Source organism: Macrosteles quadrilineatus, unplaced genomic scaffold (genome assembly GCF_028750875.1).
Source record: "Macrosteles quadrilineatus isolate MER2022 unplaced genomic scaffold, UCM_ALF_1.0 Scaffold_4__1_contigs__length_99947679, whole genome shotgun sequence".
Lineage (NCBI taxonomy): Eukaryota > Metazoa > Arthropoda > Insecta > Hemiptera > Cicadellidae > Macrosteles > Macrosteles quadrilineatus.
In genome coordinates, this window is record NW_026542597.1 from 65,369,175 (window position 1) to 65,388,294 (window position 19,120).

A 19,120-nucleotide genomic window follows, 5' to 3' on the forward strand; every position below is an offset into this window, starting at 1 on the left:
TCTTAGAATTCAAACAGTCAAGGAAGCAGTTACAAAATCTTGTGAGGATTTCAATATCAAATTGAAAAATCAATCAAATCATCTTGCACTAAATCTATTGGACAATCACAACACCATTTACAGACTGAAGCGACATTCGATTTTGGACCTCCCATTCAGATTTGTCTAAGTGTTGTCGAAATTCTCTTTATTAGTTAGTGTTGAAAGTGGTCAATAACACACCATATGAATCTTGGATTCATATGGCTCATGTTCTTCAAGTTAATGTTTTATTGTTATTAATATTATTTGCTTATTGTTCAACTTTTGAACGGATTGTAAATTAGATAAAGTCAAAAAAATGATAATAATTTTTAAGAATTTATTTATTCAAGCGAGTAATTTGTTTAGCTCACAATTCTTCACACAATATGTGTATACATAAATACAAAAAACAATAAGCCGTTAAAGCCTTATGTTTGACACTTAATGAGGCATGAAAGTATTATTGTTCAGATGATTTCAACCGCCATTGCTATGCCCATTCCTCCTCCCACACATAAAGAGCAGACCCCACGTTTACCACCGGAGCGGCGAAGAGCATACAGCAGTGTTACCAGCACTCTGGTACCTGTGGAAGCCAAAAAAATATACCTAAGTTAGATATAAAATACCCCCGCCGCAGCAAACCTGCAGACTAAGCGAATTTCCATTTCCTTGAATGGATTTTCACTAAAATGTCTCCTTAAAAATATCACATTTATTCCCTATTTAAATAGAATCAGTTTAAAACATTGGTTTGCTGCAACAAGGAGGGTAAAAGGGTTTTTTTATGTAAAATCTTAATAGTTAGTAGTTAATAGTTAGTATCGTTGACATAAAAACATTTTCCAAATTTGGGCAAAATATGTTAATAAACAAGCAAACTACAACAGTTTACTTATTCTCCATAAGAATAACATGGGAATTTTAAATTTACAATTTTTTGGAATTTTCTCCGTAACCATTAGGCGCATTATAACGGCTTCAATATACTAAATTATTTGTTTTTTTAAGCTCTACAAAATAGTTTAGAAAGAAATTGCAAAATTTTATGTTTTTTGGGTCAAAAATGGGAAAAACCCATTTTTACCCCATAAAAGCCCCCATAAACCCCCGTTCCCGTGGTCCGATCATGCTGATTCGCGAACTCGTTAGAATAAACGTAGGTTTACACGTTTGTACCAAATTTCATCAAAATCGGATCATTTTTGCTCGAGTTATCGCGCTAACGGACACATATATATATATATAAATATATATATATACTGTACCTATATGAATTTGAACGGATGGTGTTTTTGGCCTCTAGGGACCTCAAAACGAAAAAAAAAATCGGTCCCGGGTCCAGGTCTTACCATGAGTACTACGGTAATAGCTTATTCCCTATATGGGAAATTCGCTAAAAGGAAATTTAACACTAACAGTGTTATAATCATATGTTCCTTTAGAAAGCGAAAATACCAATTATCAATTATCAATTATCAATTATCAATTATTTAAGATGGGGACGCCACTATGTGCGTATTTTAACCCAAATATGAGTGAAGGATGAGTGTAGGATGAGTGGCGCGATTCCTATCATGAATCCACAGGATATACACCTAATGAACTTCAGTTAGGAATCAAAGACCAACGGTTTTGGGACCACTATTTAGCTGAAAACACATTCAATAGTGATACTCCCATTGAACAAAAGTTACTCCTAGCAAAACGAAGACTTGAAGAAAAACGCCTGAAACGATCGTCCAAACTAAATGAAAATCGAAAACCTCAAACCCTCAAGATCAATGATAAAGTTTTAATCCGATCTCACCACCTCTCTAGAGCTATATACGGCGAGACAGCGAAATTATTCGAAATATACGAAGGACCTTTTATTATAAAGAAAATCTTAGGAAAATCCACATTCCACGTGACCAAAGAAGATGAAGATGTTTTATACGGCCCCTACCATATATCAGCCCTCAAGAAATATTTGGAACCAACCCGAGCAATAGAAGCTGTGATCGACGAGATAGATAATGATGACCCTACCCTCGAAGACATTCTATATCAATAAATTTCATAATGTGTTTCATCCATCAACAGACTTTTGTGCATCATCATCTCTAACCAAATTGTGCCATGGACCTTAATCGCGAGTGCGTGACCCCATAAATTGTGTTTTCCATAAACTGATACCCAGGTGATAAAGTTTATAAACAATACTCACTTACTAATAAACTGTGATCTCCTTAATAACAAAGAAACAATAAAGTTATTTGGTATTGAACAGTATGGAACAACAGCCATAATATCCCTTTCTTCCCATGCCAGGCCATGAACACTCTATTCTATTTTCCCCCTTTTAATGTTATTGTCCTACACATTTGTTAATTTATATTATAATTTTATTGTATTATCACCCAATGTTCTATCATCCAGAAAATCAATCATTTAATGTTATTCATACCTATCTGTAAGTATCATTCATATTAATGATTCATGATTCCATTTCATATTTTGTCGAAATCTGTATTTCATTTCATAGCATACAGATTTCTGTGGGGATAATTTGTAATATTATATGTCATTCATTCATCATTAACATTAATTTCTCTATTATTTTGTATATTTTCTCTCATAATGTCTGTTAATGCCCCTGATAATGTATTATCAGTTATTTAATATGTTTCTCCTTGTTAATGTGTTATTTTATCAAATTTTGTTCAATGTTATATAATATCCCATCACCCCACAGAAACATCATCCTATTTTATGTTACAATATAATATTTATGCAAATTCTCTCCATACCTATTAAGTACTCATCAAAAACCAACAATAATCATTTATTTAGAATAATATATAATTGTAAGAAAATTGCAATATAGTAATAACATCTTAAATATAGTATTATTTTTCAAAATTATCCAAAGAAAATCAAAATTACTGTGGCAAGTGTCATTCATGTAAATTTCACCAGCTGTGCATCATTGCAACAATGGACATGGACTTCCTGAGCTTCTACCATTGCCTCTCCCCAGATCCTGCCAACTCTTCACAGTGTGAACATCATTCTATTGGAAATTGTGTTTGATTTAAACTAAAATTTATAATCCCAAAGTAAAACCTATATTTTAAATTTCTCATCATCCAAAAGTATTGGACAAGTGCATTGAAGAGTACCAATTTAGGCTATAAGAAGACAGACACTCCAAATTTGGTAACCATCATCCATCTTATTTAACTAAGGACAAATTTAATCTTCATTGGACATTTAATCAGTACAGCCTACTAGGCCCAAAAACTCAACTCATCAAGATATACATATTTCAAATTGAACTTTTATTCAAAATTTAATCTTCAAATTCTATTTTATTTCATTAAATTCAGTGAAACCATTTGGAATCTTTCTTTGGACATTAACATTATTAGCCTATATTAATAGCATCATGAACCTAGCTTAACTTATTTCAGAACAATAACTAAATTAAATTATTTGCATTTTAAAGAAGCCTAATATATCATTCGAACCGGCACGACCACCCCTCCCTGGATTAAGAGCTCATAGCCTATTTAAATATTAATTAGTGTACTTTAGAAGAAACCAGCCCAATATAAGCCTAGAATCTTTTGATCCACCTTGGAACCCCCACCATTTTGAATATTACTTTATTACATAATTACAGAGCATACGACAGATGTACCAGCAGTCTCTTTAATATTCTCTGTAGGACATTCTATGGTGTAAGTTTGGGCTTGAATTACCTACTGAATATTTCAGTTTGGGAGGAAAAAGTTGTTTTTATTTTGGACCCACAAAATGTTTATAAATGAATACAAAATATGTAACAATAATGACTAAATATGGTATAAGAATAGTTGAAAATACTTGTTCTGGAAATATGAGACTTGCTAGCTTTCCGCCAAATGATGTGATCGCTCTCCCACTTACTGAATGGAGGGGAGGGGCTTATTGTTGGTATGCTCATAACTTTTAGGATGTTTTTGCCTAGTGAGTTCTACACTACCCTCAAGGACTGAGAGCATGTGTAATTTTACCTTGCTCTCAATAAAAAAAATAATATAAAAAAGAGACACGCTGAGTAAAATATAAAAAAAGGTATTTTTATTATCTCCACCTATACATAGTATATAAAAAAGTTGTGTATGGTTTTCGTCAAGATTTTGAGTTTGAGTTTTGGGTGGATATATTTGTTTTGGGTCTCCCTAAACCCAAAAAGTGGTTTTCAAAGTGATGTCTGTCTATGTGTGGATATGTACAGAGCTAAGGACCATGACGTCCGATTTAGATGAAATCAGGTCTCTCCAGATTTTGGATTCCATTTGGATTTTTAATTATGATTTTCCCATAAAAAAAACCCATCAAATAGTCGGGAAATTTAATTTTTACAAAATCTGATTGTACTTACTGCTGGTACTAAGATTGCTGATACTTTCTATTTTTTTCAGTACCCAAAAGTCAATAGTGTTATTCCAAGGTACAACATAAATGTATGTAGATGAGTTTGATTGTGTACATACCCGAAGCTCCGATGGGATGGCCCAGGGCTATGGCTCCTCCATTGATGTTTACCTTGGCCGGATCTACTCCTAGCTCTCTCACAACGGCCAGAGCTTGAGCTGCAAATGCTTCATTGAGTTCGTAAACATCCACATCGTCCTTTGTCCAACCTGCTTTCTCTAGCTAACAATTAACATGAAATATTACAATTTAAATCCATCATCAGTAACAAATTTGTTTTTGTATATGATAATCATTCTTAATTAAGTTTAAATTCTATTATTTTATCCTTTGACTTAGTGGCTTGAAAAATGTAGTTGACAATTGGGTGGTTTACTAGTTATAATAATAATTCAAAAATGTAATTTTGTTTTCTAATTTTATTTTACTGTATACAACCAAACAATATTATAATATTTAATCAAATATCCAACAGTTTCCTAAAAAAGTAAGAAACAGAGCATTTAGGTGATTTCAAAAGTTTATTTTTTACAGCTTATGGATAGCCTTACATAAAAACTTTCCCCTGGCACTAAGGAACACAACAAAAAAGAATCATCCAATTCGCACTTGTACTCGAGTTATGGAATATCAAAAAAAGGATTCATTTTTATTTATATAGATTTTGTTATACTTTTAACAATACAGTACCGGTACTTAAGTAATTTCAAATCAATATTTGATTTTATTATTTTTAGTCATAGACGTAACTAGAACATTCAAAGATTCAAACGGGGGAATATTACTATGGTGTTGAAGAGGAGGGAGAGATAGTGCTCTATATTAGGAAAAAAATTTATCTTTTAATTTTCTATAAAGGCCTACATGGAGAAACTAAAATAGTATGTTCATGCTTTTAAACCCACTGAAAAACAAAATTTTATAGTTAAAACCAAGAACAGACCCTACCAGCAACAAAAACGCAAAGGAAAAAGTCTACATAGGCCTTGTCTGTGGACTGAGTTAAGTAAAAATTCATGTTGAAGAAGTGTTTAATCAATCATATGTTTATAAATAGCTAGTAAATATAAAGTATCTCGCACATACCACCATTTTGACAGCAGGAACTACCCCGATGCCCATGATCTTAGGGTTGCAGCCAGCCTCACTGTATGCCACAACACGAGCCAGGGGTGCCAATCCTCGTACACCAGCTTCCTCAGCAGACATCAGAACCACAGCAGCTGCTGCATCGTTCATTCCCGACGCATTACCAGCTGTCACTGTCCCCCCCTGTACATCACAGTGACAGTCAGTATTTATATAGTGCTCAATGATCATGCATTGTATGATATCAAATGATTTGAAAAAATGGCTAAAAGTTTTTAGTGCATTTGCAAATTAATTTGCTTTATATCCTAAGAAACCTTTTTCATCAATTGATAATGTAAGCTCTTACCTTAGCAATCCTTATTGTGGTTATCCAATATTAATTTTGGACCCGTATGTCCATCTTCAGTCGAAAATCTAGGGAGACCAAATACTTATAATAGGATCCACCCAATGGGTTTTGTAGAAAGTATGTTGACACTTAAAACGATACAAATTACAGTCGACATGAATACTACACAAAGATTAGGGGTAAAAACCATGGTTTTCAAAAAATGGGATAGCCTCACTTTAGTCAGGAAACACGTGGATCCTATAAGTAGGATTTATAAGTAGATTATTAATTTGTTCTCCCTAGAATCCGACTGAAGATGGACCTACTGACCTACGGGTCCGAAATTAATATCGGATAACCACAGTAAGGATTGCTAAGGTAAGAGTTTACATTATCAATTGATTATATATAAGCAATCCAGAGGCTAAAATGATTGAAACCTTTTTAGTTATATTATAATATTGCAATGTATATGATTTCCCAAGACATAGTGTTTTTGCATCTTCTGAGACCATCCACAAAACAGTGAGCTTTTCATACTAAAGTTTTTGTAGGATTAAACGGATTAAACATTTGTATTGGGCATTTACTAAAATGTACTAAGCATTTTTAGGAAGCCATATGCGTGAAGTTATTTTGGAGGCCAAGAGAATACATGCAAACAAATGAATTTATCTTGTAAACTTTTTAGCTAGCTCGTGTTAAGTGAGCAGAGGTTACCTTGACAAAAACCGGTTCAAGTTTGGCCAATGACTCAAGAGTGGTATTGGGCTTTGGATACTCGTCCTCCAACAAAACTTGTTCCCCTTTTGATGTTTTAATTGTGACAGGAACAACTTCATCAGTGAAATGTCCTTCTTTCAAAGCTTTGGCAGCCCTCTGTTGGGATTCTAGAGCTTGCTTATCTTGTTCTTCTCTTGATATGTTGTACATGACTGCTAAATTCTCAGCTAGAACAAAGAATTCTAGAAGGCTCTGGTTTGTCATTGTGACTGTGTTAACTGATGTTGTGAATGTTACCATTGACTATGGATAGTAAAAGATGGATATAGTAAAAGACCTTTTCAGTTTGATTAAAAAGTTAACTTACGTTACGGACCGCCCCGTATTTGTCAGAAATCAGTAATAGTAATTTCAGTACACTCTGTTAATCAATGGCCGAGTTACAATTGCGCTCATTTTCATTCTAAAATTGGCTACGACACATGCAAATGAAATTTTTAGATTCATTTGATTCATAATCGTAGGTTATGAAAAGTCACATGATTTACTGTTATGTATTTTTAGTGAAATATTTGCTCAATTGGATCTCTAAAGCCATTTTTATTTTATGACAGTTAGCGGGCACTTTCAAGATTTTTAGGAAGTTTTTTTTTAAATTCAATGCAAGGTTATGATAGTAGACACAATCCATACATGATTCTAATTTGATTTTGGAAATAAATTGTCATTCATCAATTTAAACATGAAATAATAACTTGTACACTGCAACTAAACATATATTTCTCACCAGTCTCGCCCATGTGTATATTGTGGAAGGCATCAGTGAGTCCATCATTGAGGATATGATCAGTGAGAGTGGCCGCCCCCAACTTGACCCCCGCACGCAGGTGTGTAAAGTGTGGGGCCCCAGACATAGTCTCCATGCCCCCGCAGAGCACCACTTTGGCATCACCAGCCAATATATTACGACATCCCACGACAACCGACCTGTGTAGAACATTATCTAGAAATACTCCTTGTGTTATTCAAGATGTGTGGGGATTCCAGTCATGATCCTCCTCATACAGTAAAATATTTTTTATTTTGCTTTCTTTAGGCATTTATCATATTTATTGTAAGTGAACTGACTAATATCTTATTCTTAACCTATATGGCATTATTATGATAGCTCAATGACTAATTGCATGTGGTTCCAGAATCAAACCTCGCTAGATTGAACCAGCAATATTCAGATTTGAAGGTCAGCATTATAACCACTAAACCACTTAGCTAACCGTACAATATCATCAGACAGTATCTTTCTGGCTATACTTGCAGACCTTGTGGGGAATTTTCCTCTTCCTTGTATAAGTTAATAAGTTATAACAAAATTCTGTAAATTTTTTTAATCAATTTTGTTCTGAATCAAACTTATTTTCATCTAGTTCCTGATTTTAGAGCAACAGTGACGTGAAAATATAAGTATTTCAGATCACTAGAAATGTCCATTTCTGCATCTTAAGTATGATGATAGGTATCTAAATCTAATATATAAAATTCTCGTGTCACAGTGTTTGTCTGCAAACTCCTCCGGAACGACTTCACCGATCGTTATGAAATTTGGTGTGTAAATTCTGTAGGTATGCGAATCGGACGTAAACTATTTCCCGTTTCGAAATTCTTAAAAGGGCTCCGCCCCAGTGGCTCTGGAGTTTCCCATGTTAACCTTATGAGAAATGGAATTAATGAATTTTAACAGCTGTTTCATTTAAACAAGTTGGTTCTGTTCTATGATGTTCAATAGCATTAAAGTTACAAGGATTACCAACAGGGTGCAGCACTATTATTTCTTTTACATTTATGACAACAGCCAATTTGCAACCAAAAGGTGAGTGAGCGTAGCGAACGAACTTCAACCTGGAGGCGAGTGAGCGTAGCGAACGAGCTAACCTGAAGGCAAGTGAGCGCAGCGAACGAGCTCCAACCTAAAGGTGAGTGAGCGTAGCGAACGAGCTCCAACCCAAAGGTGAGTGAGCGTAGCGAACGAACTTCAACCCAAAGGTGAGTGAGCGTAGCGAACGAACTTCAACCAGGACGTGATTGAGCGATGCGAACGAGATCATCTTGAAAATTAAACGTAACGGTACTTTCTTTCCATCGGTCTGTCTTAGGGGAAACCTATAACTTAGGCGATACGAAGTTCGCCGGGTCAGCTAGTCACTATATAAATGTCTACTGGTTAGACGGTTACATTTGATTTCTAAATTATTTAAGCCATGTACATAAACTAGTAGTACGCTTATTCTGCGCGTAACGGGATGAGTGAACATGAGCGCAGTAATGAAAGAGTCCACCCACACCTAGCCTACTTACCGGTGTCACTGGTGACACAATGTTATTTGTATGGGCAAATCAACCAAATCTTAGTAAACAACAATCCTAACTTCTACCCATTAATTAACCAGTCATTGGTAATATACGTAATGGATTTCCAACACTTATCGACAGGAGGTAAATCCATCGTTCCTGTACAAAATGTCTTTTGATTAAATAAAGCCTATTTCCATATTAGTTATGAGGCCTATCATAAACAAAACTAAGCCAAACTGAACTAATCTAACTTAACCTAATTGCCAAGGCATGGTGTAAGGAATCTCATAAAAATATCGTATGGCTTACAATGATGATTTAAAACAACAACATCGTAATTATTTAATCTAAAAATGATTAAAAATCCAATATACTGTATGTTTATATAACTAATGAAGGGTTTCTACACTCCTGAATGTTCGCCTCAACTACTTCCTTCACCACTTCCTACGTCGTGGACCTGTTTCCCTCCATTCCTTTAGCATTTTATTATTTCAGATCCATTAATCTATCTGTCACAAAGGGTTCCCACCCTCCGGACTAATGGCCTTGACTACTTCCTTCACCACTTCCTACGTCGTGGACATGTTTCCCTCCCTTCCCTTAGCATTTTATTATTGCAGGTACATTAACCTAACTGTCACAAAGGGTTCCCACACTCCGAACTGCTCGCCTTGACTACTTCCTTCACCACTTCCTACGTCGTGGACCGGTTTCCCTCCCTTCCTTTAGCATTTTACTATTGCAGATCCATTAATCTATCTGTCACAAAGGGTTCCCACACTCCGGACTGCTCGCCTCAACTACGCCCATCACCACTTCCTACGTCGTGGACATGTTTCCCTCCCTTCCTATAGCATTTTAGTATTGCAGGTACATTAACCTAACTGTCACAAATGGTCCCCACACTCTGGACTGCTCGCCTTGACTACTTCCTTCACCACTTCCTACGTCGTGGACCTGTTTCCCTCCCTTCCTTTAGAATTTTATTATTGCAGATCCATTAATCTATCTGTCACAAAGGGTTCCCACACTCCGGACTGCTCGCCTCAACTACGCCCATCACCACTTCCTACGTCGTGGACATGTTTCCCTCCCTTCCTATAGCATTTTAGTATTGCAGGTACATTAACCTAACTGTCACAAATGGTCCCCACACTCTGGACTGCTCGCCTTGACTACTTCCTTCACCACTTCCTACGTCGTGGACCTGTTTCCCTCCCTTCCTTTAGAATTTTATTATTGCAGATCCATTAATCTATCTGTCACAAAGGGTTCCCACACTCCGGACTGCTCGCCTCAACTACGCCCATCACCACTTCCTACGTCGTGGACATGTTTCCCTCCCTTCCTTTAGCATTTTAGTATTGCAGGTACATTAACCTAACTGTCACAAATGGTCCCCACACTCTGGACTGCTCGCCTTGACTACTTCCTTCACCACTTCCTACGTCGTGGACCTGTTTCCCTCCCTTCCTTTAGCATTTTATTATTGCAGATACATTAATCTAACTGTCACAAAGGGTTCCCACACTCCGGACTACTCGCCTTGACTACTTCCTTCACCACTTCCTACGTCGTGGACCTGTTTCTCTCCCTTCCCATTGCGTTTTTAGAATTGTAGATACATTATTCTAACTGTCACATAGGCTTTCCACACTCCGGAGCGCTCGCCATGACTACTCCCTACATCGTAGACCTGTTTCCCTCTCTTTCCATAGCATTTAAGTACCTATTACAGATATATTAATTTAACAGTCACAAAGGATTTCCACACTCCGCACTGCTCACTTTTCCGCTTCCTTTACCACTATCTACGTCGTGGACCTGTTTCCCCCCCCCCCCCCTTCGCATAGCATTTTAGTATTACTAACATCTTTGAATATTTAATATTCAATGCCAACATTAAATTGAATAATGTAAAAAGCTGCTTTGTTCTAAATATAAACATACAGGGTGGCTGAAAAGTAACTACCACCCCCCCTTAACTTTTCAACCATTTGAGATATTTGAAATCCGTTTGCGGCAAACTTCTAAGATGTGAGGGGCTACAATAGTTATGGTAAATTTTGAAAATTTTACCCTTAGGGGTGCGGGGGTAGGGGGTAGCTCAAAATTTTCAAATGGCAAGTATAGTCGAGTTTGGTATCATTTTATAGGTCTTGACGAAACAATACAATCGACGTAAAGAAAACTAAAATCGGCCCACTAATAACAAAATGGCGCTCTAAAACAATTTAAATCTACAGAACCATGAGGAGGGCTGAAAAGTAACTTGCACCCCCCCCTTAACTTTTCAACCATTTGAGATATTTGAAATCTATTTGCGGCAAACTTCTAAGATGTGAGGGGCTACAATAGTTATGGTAAATTTTGAAAATTTTACCCTTAGGGGTAGCGGGGGTAGGGGGTAGCTCAAAATTTTCAAATAGCAAGTATAGTCGAGTTTGGTATCGTTTTATAGGTCTTGACATAACAAAACAATCGACGTAAAGAAAACTAAAATCGGCCAAATAATAACGAAATGGCAGCTAAAAAATACTTTTAATAAATTACATCCTTATCAGAAAATTGCAATTTGGTGGTAAAAAAGGCTAATTTTAATTTACTTTCAATTTGTATCCAGCCAAAGTTTTTTTCTATTTCGGATCATTGCTAATAAGATGCGTGGTCAGTAAACAGTGTCTGGAAAATCCCAAACTCCATAATTGCTGTTATCAGTTATTCCTGTCCATTTTCCTTTTTTGTTTGTTTGTCGAATTCTTTCTCTAGGTGAAAGTTCAGTAGTACAGTACTGAAAACTGCCCATATCGTACATAACCAAACTGCAGGCCTACACTATTGCTACTTTTTGATTGTTGTATGTTGGTTTGTTATTTGTCATGGTTTTTTCGTTAGAAGAAAGAGTGCAAATTGTTTTACTGTTTGGGCAAACTGGCACTTACAGTGGAGCAACTGACGCCTTTAACGAAAGGCATCCTGAACATCAAATCACTAGAAAAGCTGTGTCTATTCTAGTACAAAAGTTTCATCGTACAGGGAGTGTTGTGGATGAGCCCAGATCCGGTCGGCCCAGCACAGGTGAATTAACAGAAGCAGGAGTTTTAGCAGAGTTTTCTGTTAATCCTCACAAATCTGCAAGAAGAGTTGCGCAACAACATAATATAAGTAGGTGGGCAGTGAACAAAGTTTTAAAAAACCACAAATTCCATCCATATAAGATCACGTTAGTCCAGGAACTGTCTGAAGATGACTTTGATAGAAGAATTGAATTTTGTGAATTAATGACACAGAAGTTGGAGTCTAGAGAAATCTCTACTTTCGAAATAGTTTTTAGTGACGAGGCTTCATTCCAACTTAACGGACACATTAACCGGCATAACTGTAGGTATTGGGCGCAAGAGAACCCCCACTGGTACCGAGAAAGTCACACTCAACACCCGCAGAGGCTAAACGTTTGGGCTGGAATCATTGGTAACTTCATCATAGGTCCTTTTATCATAAATGGTAATTTAAATGGCACAGCATACAATAACATGCTAATCACACAAATAATTCCAGCTATTAACAACTTAATAGAAACAACTGCAACACCAGATGGAAACCCAATTTTCAATAGAGATAACGTGTATTTTCAACAAGATGGAGCTCCTCCACATTATGCTAGGGATGCAAGGGATACACTGAACATTGAATTTCCTAATCATTGGATTGGTCGAAGAGGTAGTATTGAATGGCCAGCCCGATCACTGGACCTAAATCCATTAGATTTTTTTCTATGGGGCCATTTAAAGTCAACGGTTTATACCTCACAGCCAAGGTCCCTCGAAGAATTAAGACTACGGATAGAAACAGAATGCAGAAAAATAAACAATCAAACTTTCCAAAATGTAAGGAACATGTTTCAACAGAGATTGTACTACTGCATGGAGGTACAGGGAAAGCAATTCGAGCATCTCATCAAATAAAAGGTAATTTTTTCTACCATTTCTTAAAAGACTTTTTAACGAAAATTTTCATTATCATGGATGATTGGATTTGAATTGTTTTTGGGCGCCATTTTGTTATTAGTGGGCCGATTTTAGTTTTCTTTACGTCGTTTGTTTTGTTTTGTCAAGACCTATAAAACGATACCAAACTCGACTATACTTGCTATTTGAAAATTTTGAGCTACCCCCTACCTCCGCTACCCCTAAGGGTAAAATTTTCAAAATTTACCATAACTATTGTAGCCCCTCACATCTTAGAAGTTTGCCGCAAACAGATTTCAAATATCTCAAATGGTTGAAAAGTTAAGGGGGGGGGGGGTGCAAGTTACTTTAAGCCCTCCTCATGGTTCTGTAGATTTAAATTGTTTTAGAGTGCCATTTTGTTATTAGTGGGCCGATTTTAGTTTTCTTTACGTCGATTGTTTTGTTTCGTCAAGACCTATAAAATGATACCAAACTCGACTAACTATTGTAGCCCCTCACATCTTAGAAGTTTGCCGCAAACGGATTTCAAATATCTCAAATGGTTGAAAAGTTAAGGGGGGGTGGTAGTTACTTTTCAGCCACCCTGTATATATTTTTAATTTAAATGTGAATTTTAATACTGATTATAAACGGTATATAACTGCCGATTAATATTGTAAAGTTCAATTTATTATTCAGAAAGTTGTGAAATTTAATTAACTTAAATAACATTATTCTGAAAGCTGTGAAATTATAATGATATATATTCATAGACGCCAAACTGTTTACTCCATGAATGAAATAGCTTAGAGTAAAAGTCGTTCTCTCTGTCTTAAGTAGTCAACAAAATTTTTGGTCGCAAAACGTAAACAAATAAAAAGAAGAAGAAGGTAGCTCCTAATGTCATTCTTATGGGACGAATTTAAAAATGTTTTTTTAGGGTTTTATAATTACTACTGAACGGAATCGTCTAGAATTTTAATGGGTTCTTCCCACTGGTGTCATAGTTATGTGTGCAAAATTTGAACGCTATAAGTGCAACGGTTCTTGAGATTTGACGCGAACACACTCACGGACTCACGGACTCACAGACAAGCGGACAACTTTTCTCCGACTCCGCTATACACGATACATAGATTCGTTCACTTCGTTCACTCATCTATTAGTTATTCTTTTTAAGGACTTCCCCACCAACAAAAGGCGGAGGAGGTTTTCAATTTGTTTGTGTCAATGTTTTTTTTTTCAATGTATTTTCACCAAATTCTCTGTGATTATTGAGTAAATTGTGCTCAAGGTATTATAATCAGATTGTTTGCCCTTTTGTTCTGTATTTGTAATGCTACCTAGTTTAGATGATTTGTTAAAAAACATATGTTACGGATATTTTAATTGTTTGCCTTTTTATTGCTGGCCTATATTGAAAATAATGCCATGATGACCAAACACCTTGAGATTCTTATTAAATTTCTAAAAGTTTAAATTCACATTTAGAAAAGCCCTTTATTCCAATTTGTACTATTTTGGATTAATGCCTTACCCGCAAATAGTCTTTAGTTTTTGTCGCGTGTAGCCTTTTGGCTAGTTACTACGACTGTGTTAAATTTCCTGTTTGCTTTAGCCTCCGCAAGGATTATGTACAAAATAAAAAAGGGAGTATAATATATACAAGATTCAATGGCTTCGCTCAATAATTCTTTATTTTAAATAACAGTACGTGGAGGCAAAGCTTTTCTCAAAAACTCATTGCCTTCAGTTGTCTAATAGAATCCTGTTTATAGTCAAATGCTAATAGAATTAAAATATAATAGTAGTTTTAGGTGGCTAGTAAACGTGTGTGTACAACCAGCTGGTAATTCTTTTATGGAACACTAGCGCAACGATACAGCCGATCAGTGACCTGTGGTCGTGGTGTAGTGGTTACAGTACTCGGCTGTGAAACTGGAGGTATGGGTTCGAAACCCACTCGCAGCGCTAATTTTTTGACAGAATTTTAGCTTAGAATGTGATTTATTCTTTACTGTAGGCTATTTTTTTAATTTGTGGCATTTATAATTTTATTTTATGGACAGAATTATTTGTAATTAACTTTGTTTTTTAATCATTTCCCAAACAGACTGATGAAAGTAAGTTAAAATAGGTTTTCTTTATAAGCTAAGTTACTTAAGTTAATCGATTCGTCAAATTATATAGACTAATTTAACTTAAACCAGTGAAACCTAACAACTTACTTGTAGACTATACTAAGTTAAGGTTTAATGTTATTGCAATAGTGTGTAGTGTTACAGATTAGTAAGTACAGTATAGGCCTAAATAAATTGGTGGTAGGCTAGGCCTTGTATTTTTGTTAAACGACATCCCTACATCTAATACTTATTAATTAAATCACGAAGCATATAGGCCTAAGTTAATTTTAATTGGTTATTCATTTTGATCTAAGTGGACACAGATATGCTAAGTCCTTTCTTATTTTATGGTCTTTAATTGCTTAAAAACTTACCTCTAACTTAAACCAAAGCCACAAAGATGTAAGTTGCTGTTGTAAAATCAACATTGTACTTTCAGATCTAAAAAGGCCTAGGCCTAGTAAGTTACTTATTTAACAATAATTATTGTTTTCAACGTGTACGCAAAGATTAGCCTAATCCATCGGCAGGAATTTCACTAAGTAATGTAGTATGCCACAAAGGACAGATTGTTATTAATTTTGTAGTAACCTGTATTATTAAACAAACAGCTATAAAGAGTATTACTGTTATATTTATTATAAGATTATTAACTTACCTCTTGTATGAAGAATTTTTCTGTATTCTAGATAATAGAACTGTATTATGGATAATGGTTGAATTGTATTAAGTACTCTACAATTCAACATTCAAACAGCATCATTCAAACAAAAACCGATGTATGCACAACAGCTGTACCAGTAATTGTTGAAGCGGGTTAGCCACTGGGATCGTGGAAAGTTCTTCAACTGTTTGCCAGCATTGTTGCCGGGCTAGTTACTGGGATCTAGGAACAACACAACCGTATCGTCATCATTGATTTTAAAATTGTTCGTGGTGTAGTGGATAGCGTACTCGGTTGATAAACGTGAGGTGGCCACTTCGTATCCTGTATGCATCGTCAACTTTTTATCAATGATTTTGCTTAAATACTTAATGCGATTTATTCATAACTATACATCTTTTGTTAAAATTGGGAACATTTATAATTTTATAGGTGTATACAGCATGTTTTAGTATAGAATAGACACAGATTAAATTGGACAATGTAAACAGCTGCTTAATAGTAAATGTATTCATATTTGTGATGTCAAGCTGAGTTTTAATACTGCACATAAACTGTATACAAATGAATGCCAACTAATATATTAAAGTTCAATAATTTATTATTGAAAGCTGTGAAATTATAATGATATATAGACATAGACGCCAAACTGTTTACTCCATGAATAAAAGAGCTTAGAGTAAAGATCGTTCTCTCTGTCTTAAGTAGACAACAAAATTGTTGGTTGCAAAACGTAAACAAATAAAAAGAAGAAGAAGGTAGCTCCTAATGTTATTCTTATGGGACAAATTTAAAAATGTTTTTAAGGGTTTTATAATTACTACTGATCGGAATCGTCTAGAATTTTAATGAGGTCTTCCCACTGGTGTCATAATTATTTGTGCAAAATTTGAACGCTATAAGTGCAACGGTTCTTGAGTTTTAGGTGCGAACACACACACCCACACACACACACACATACTCCAGCGGACAACTTTTCTCCGACTCCGCTATACACGATACATAGATTCGTTCACTTCGTTCACTCATCTATTAAAGTCTCTTTACTTACTTAAGTCCAGAGCCGCATAGCACACTGACAAGATAGGCAGGCACAGAGAGAGGTACGTCTGCTCTGACCGCTGCCTGACGTGCTGGGTTCTGGCCTTGTCCACATGTTAGTGCCTGCCTCACAACACAAAAAGATTTAAATGCTATAGATAGCAAAGACTTTCAGGGGGAAGAGAGGTGACTGGTTGCAGTTACGATCCCTTCCCCACTCCTTGAAAAAGTTGGAGGCTGTATGTCATTTATTTGTTTGACCAGGAACTTTTGTTCATATTTTTGTAGCTTATTTACACAATTTTTTAACTAACCTGGATGTACTGATACACTGGGAAAACAGGAAGATCACTACTTGTGCTAAATTCAATTATCAGTTTTAACAGGATGATATAGATACAAGATATAAAAATCCCTCATTATATTCAAGGTTTCAAGGCTCTGAAGAATGTATGTAAAAGATAGATAAAGGTAGTAAAAACATAAAACCAACCTGGCCAAATATAACTTCAGATAGATCTGCAGGATCGACTGAAGCTCTCTTTAACGCTTCCTTGATGACTATTGAGCCTAGCTCGTGTGACTTTACGGTAGACAATGATCCACAGAATGATCCTGCAAATGATGACCAAATAAAAGATACTCGTTTGTAGATTTATGAATCAGCTATCAATAATTGATGGTTGAGTTTAGTTGATTTTTACTGATAAATTGTGGATTTTCTCTTTGACTTTTATAGACTTTTATAGATTTTCTTACTTAAGTCCAGAGCCGCATAGCACACTGACAAGATAGGCAGGCACAGAGAGAGGTACGTCTGCTCTGACCGCTGCCTGACGTGCTGGGTTCTGGCCTTGTCCACATGTTAGTGCCTGCCTCACAACACAAAAAGATTTAAATGCTATAGATAGCAAAGACTTTCAGGGGGAAGAGAGGTGACTGGTTGCAGTTACGATCCCTTCCCCACTCCTTGAAAAAGTTGGAGGCTGTATGTCATTTATTTGTTTGACCAGGAACTTTTGTTCATATTTTTGTAGCTTATTTACACAATTTTTTAACTAACCTGGATGTACTGATACACTGGGAAAACAGGAAGATCACTACTTGTGCTAAATTCAGTTATCAGTTTTAACAGGATGATATAGATACAAGATATAAAAATCCCTCATTATATTCAAGGTTTCAAGGCTGAAGAAATGACTACTTTTTAAGAGGTACTGTAAATTACTTTAAAATTTTATTCTATTTTTTTATATCACTTCCATCAAGCAAACATATTCAAACCATACTGATATACAGTACCTTTAAGAGGTACTGTAAAAACCTCTTATAAATAAGAGGTTTTTAAGAGGAAGAAAATACCTACTTTTTAAGAGGTTGGCGGCCTTTTTTAACCTTGCATTTGCCCGTCCACATAGACTAAGCGCTCGTGCGTGGATCATTTACAGCAAAGCAAGGAGTGAGCCGGTACAGTACAAAGGTGAACAACTGTACTGATAAAATGTTATTGGCAGTGACCAGGATCCGAACCCACGACATCGCTGCCTTGGGAAGTCCGCGACGCTACCGACTGAGCCACCGACTCACTAAACAATAGTTTAGTTGTTGTCTAGTTTGTTGTTGAGTAGTGTAAATTATTTTGTATGTTATATTAATGCCCAATAGAAATATAGTTGTAGGCAGCAGAAATTAATAAAAGAGCAGCACCATAATAATAATGATTTTTTATTTTATTTTGTAAATGTTGTAATATAACCACTATGGTTAATTGGTTATTTATTACCAACCTCAATTTTCAAGGTTAGTTCTACTCTTTCTAGTGATATGTAACATTTATAAATATAAATAAAACCCTCCCATTGGTTTTGTGGCCAAATGCCGCGGTTGAATTATAAACAAAGAATAGTTTTTCCACGTTATGTATTTTGTTAAAACTGTTTGATGGTGTATTTTACTATAGAAATTTAATACAATTTTTTTCCTCTTTTTTGGGAGTTAATTTAATTATGTACCTTGGCTGCCTTTAATGTACATACCTCTGTTAAAAAAAATTACAACAGTTCTAGTATTTTACATCTAAAAACTTGTATCTTATTCAACGGATTATTTGAAATTCTGTGATATCAGAAAATATAACATTTTTAATTCTAACTTACCAATTGGTGTACGAACAGCAGAAACAATAACAATATCTGTCTTCATATTGAAATTAATTAGTTTTCACAATTAGTAATCCACTTAAAAATTCTGTTACAGCATAAACATCCAACATTCAATGGATATCAGACATAAATGTCACTCACACTTTGTTATTAATATTACCTTGACGGCATATACTGTACTTGGAATATTTGAC

At 35.5% G+C, this 19,120-nt stretch overlaps 1 protein-coding gene across 1 annotated transcript; it reads right to left on the reverse strand.

Moving 5' to 3' along the window:
• Positions 1-346: 346 nt before the first annotated feature.
• On the reverse strand, positions 347-19,120 carry LOC128993493 (acetyl-CoA acetyltransferase, cytosolic-like). Its single transcript, XM_054417436.1, has 8 exons — positions 18,921-19,120; positions 17,258-17,379; positions 16,775-16,887; positions 7,422-7,621; positions 6,632-6,861; positions 5,575-5,760; positions 4,548-4,710; positions 347-610 (listed from the first exon to the last, which is right to left on the reverse strand). Exons 1-8 carry the CDS (start codon positions 18,964-18,966, stop codon positions 492-494), a joined length of 1,179 nt encoding a protein of 392 aa, XP_054273411.1. The 5' UTR covers positions 18,967-19,120; the 3' UTR covers positions 347-491.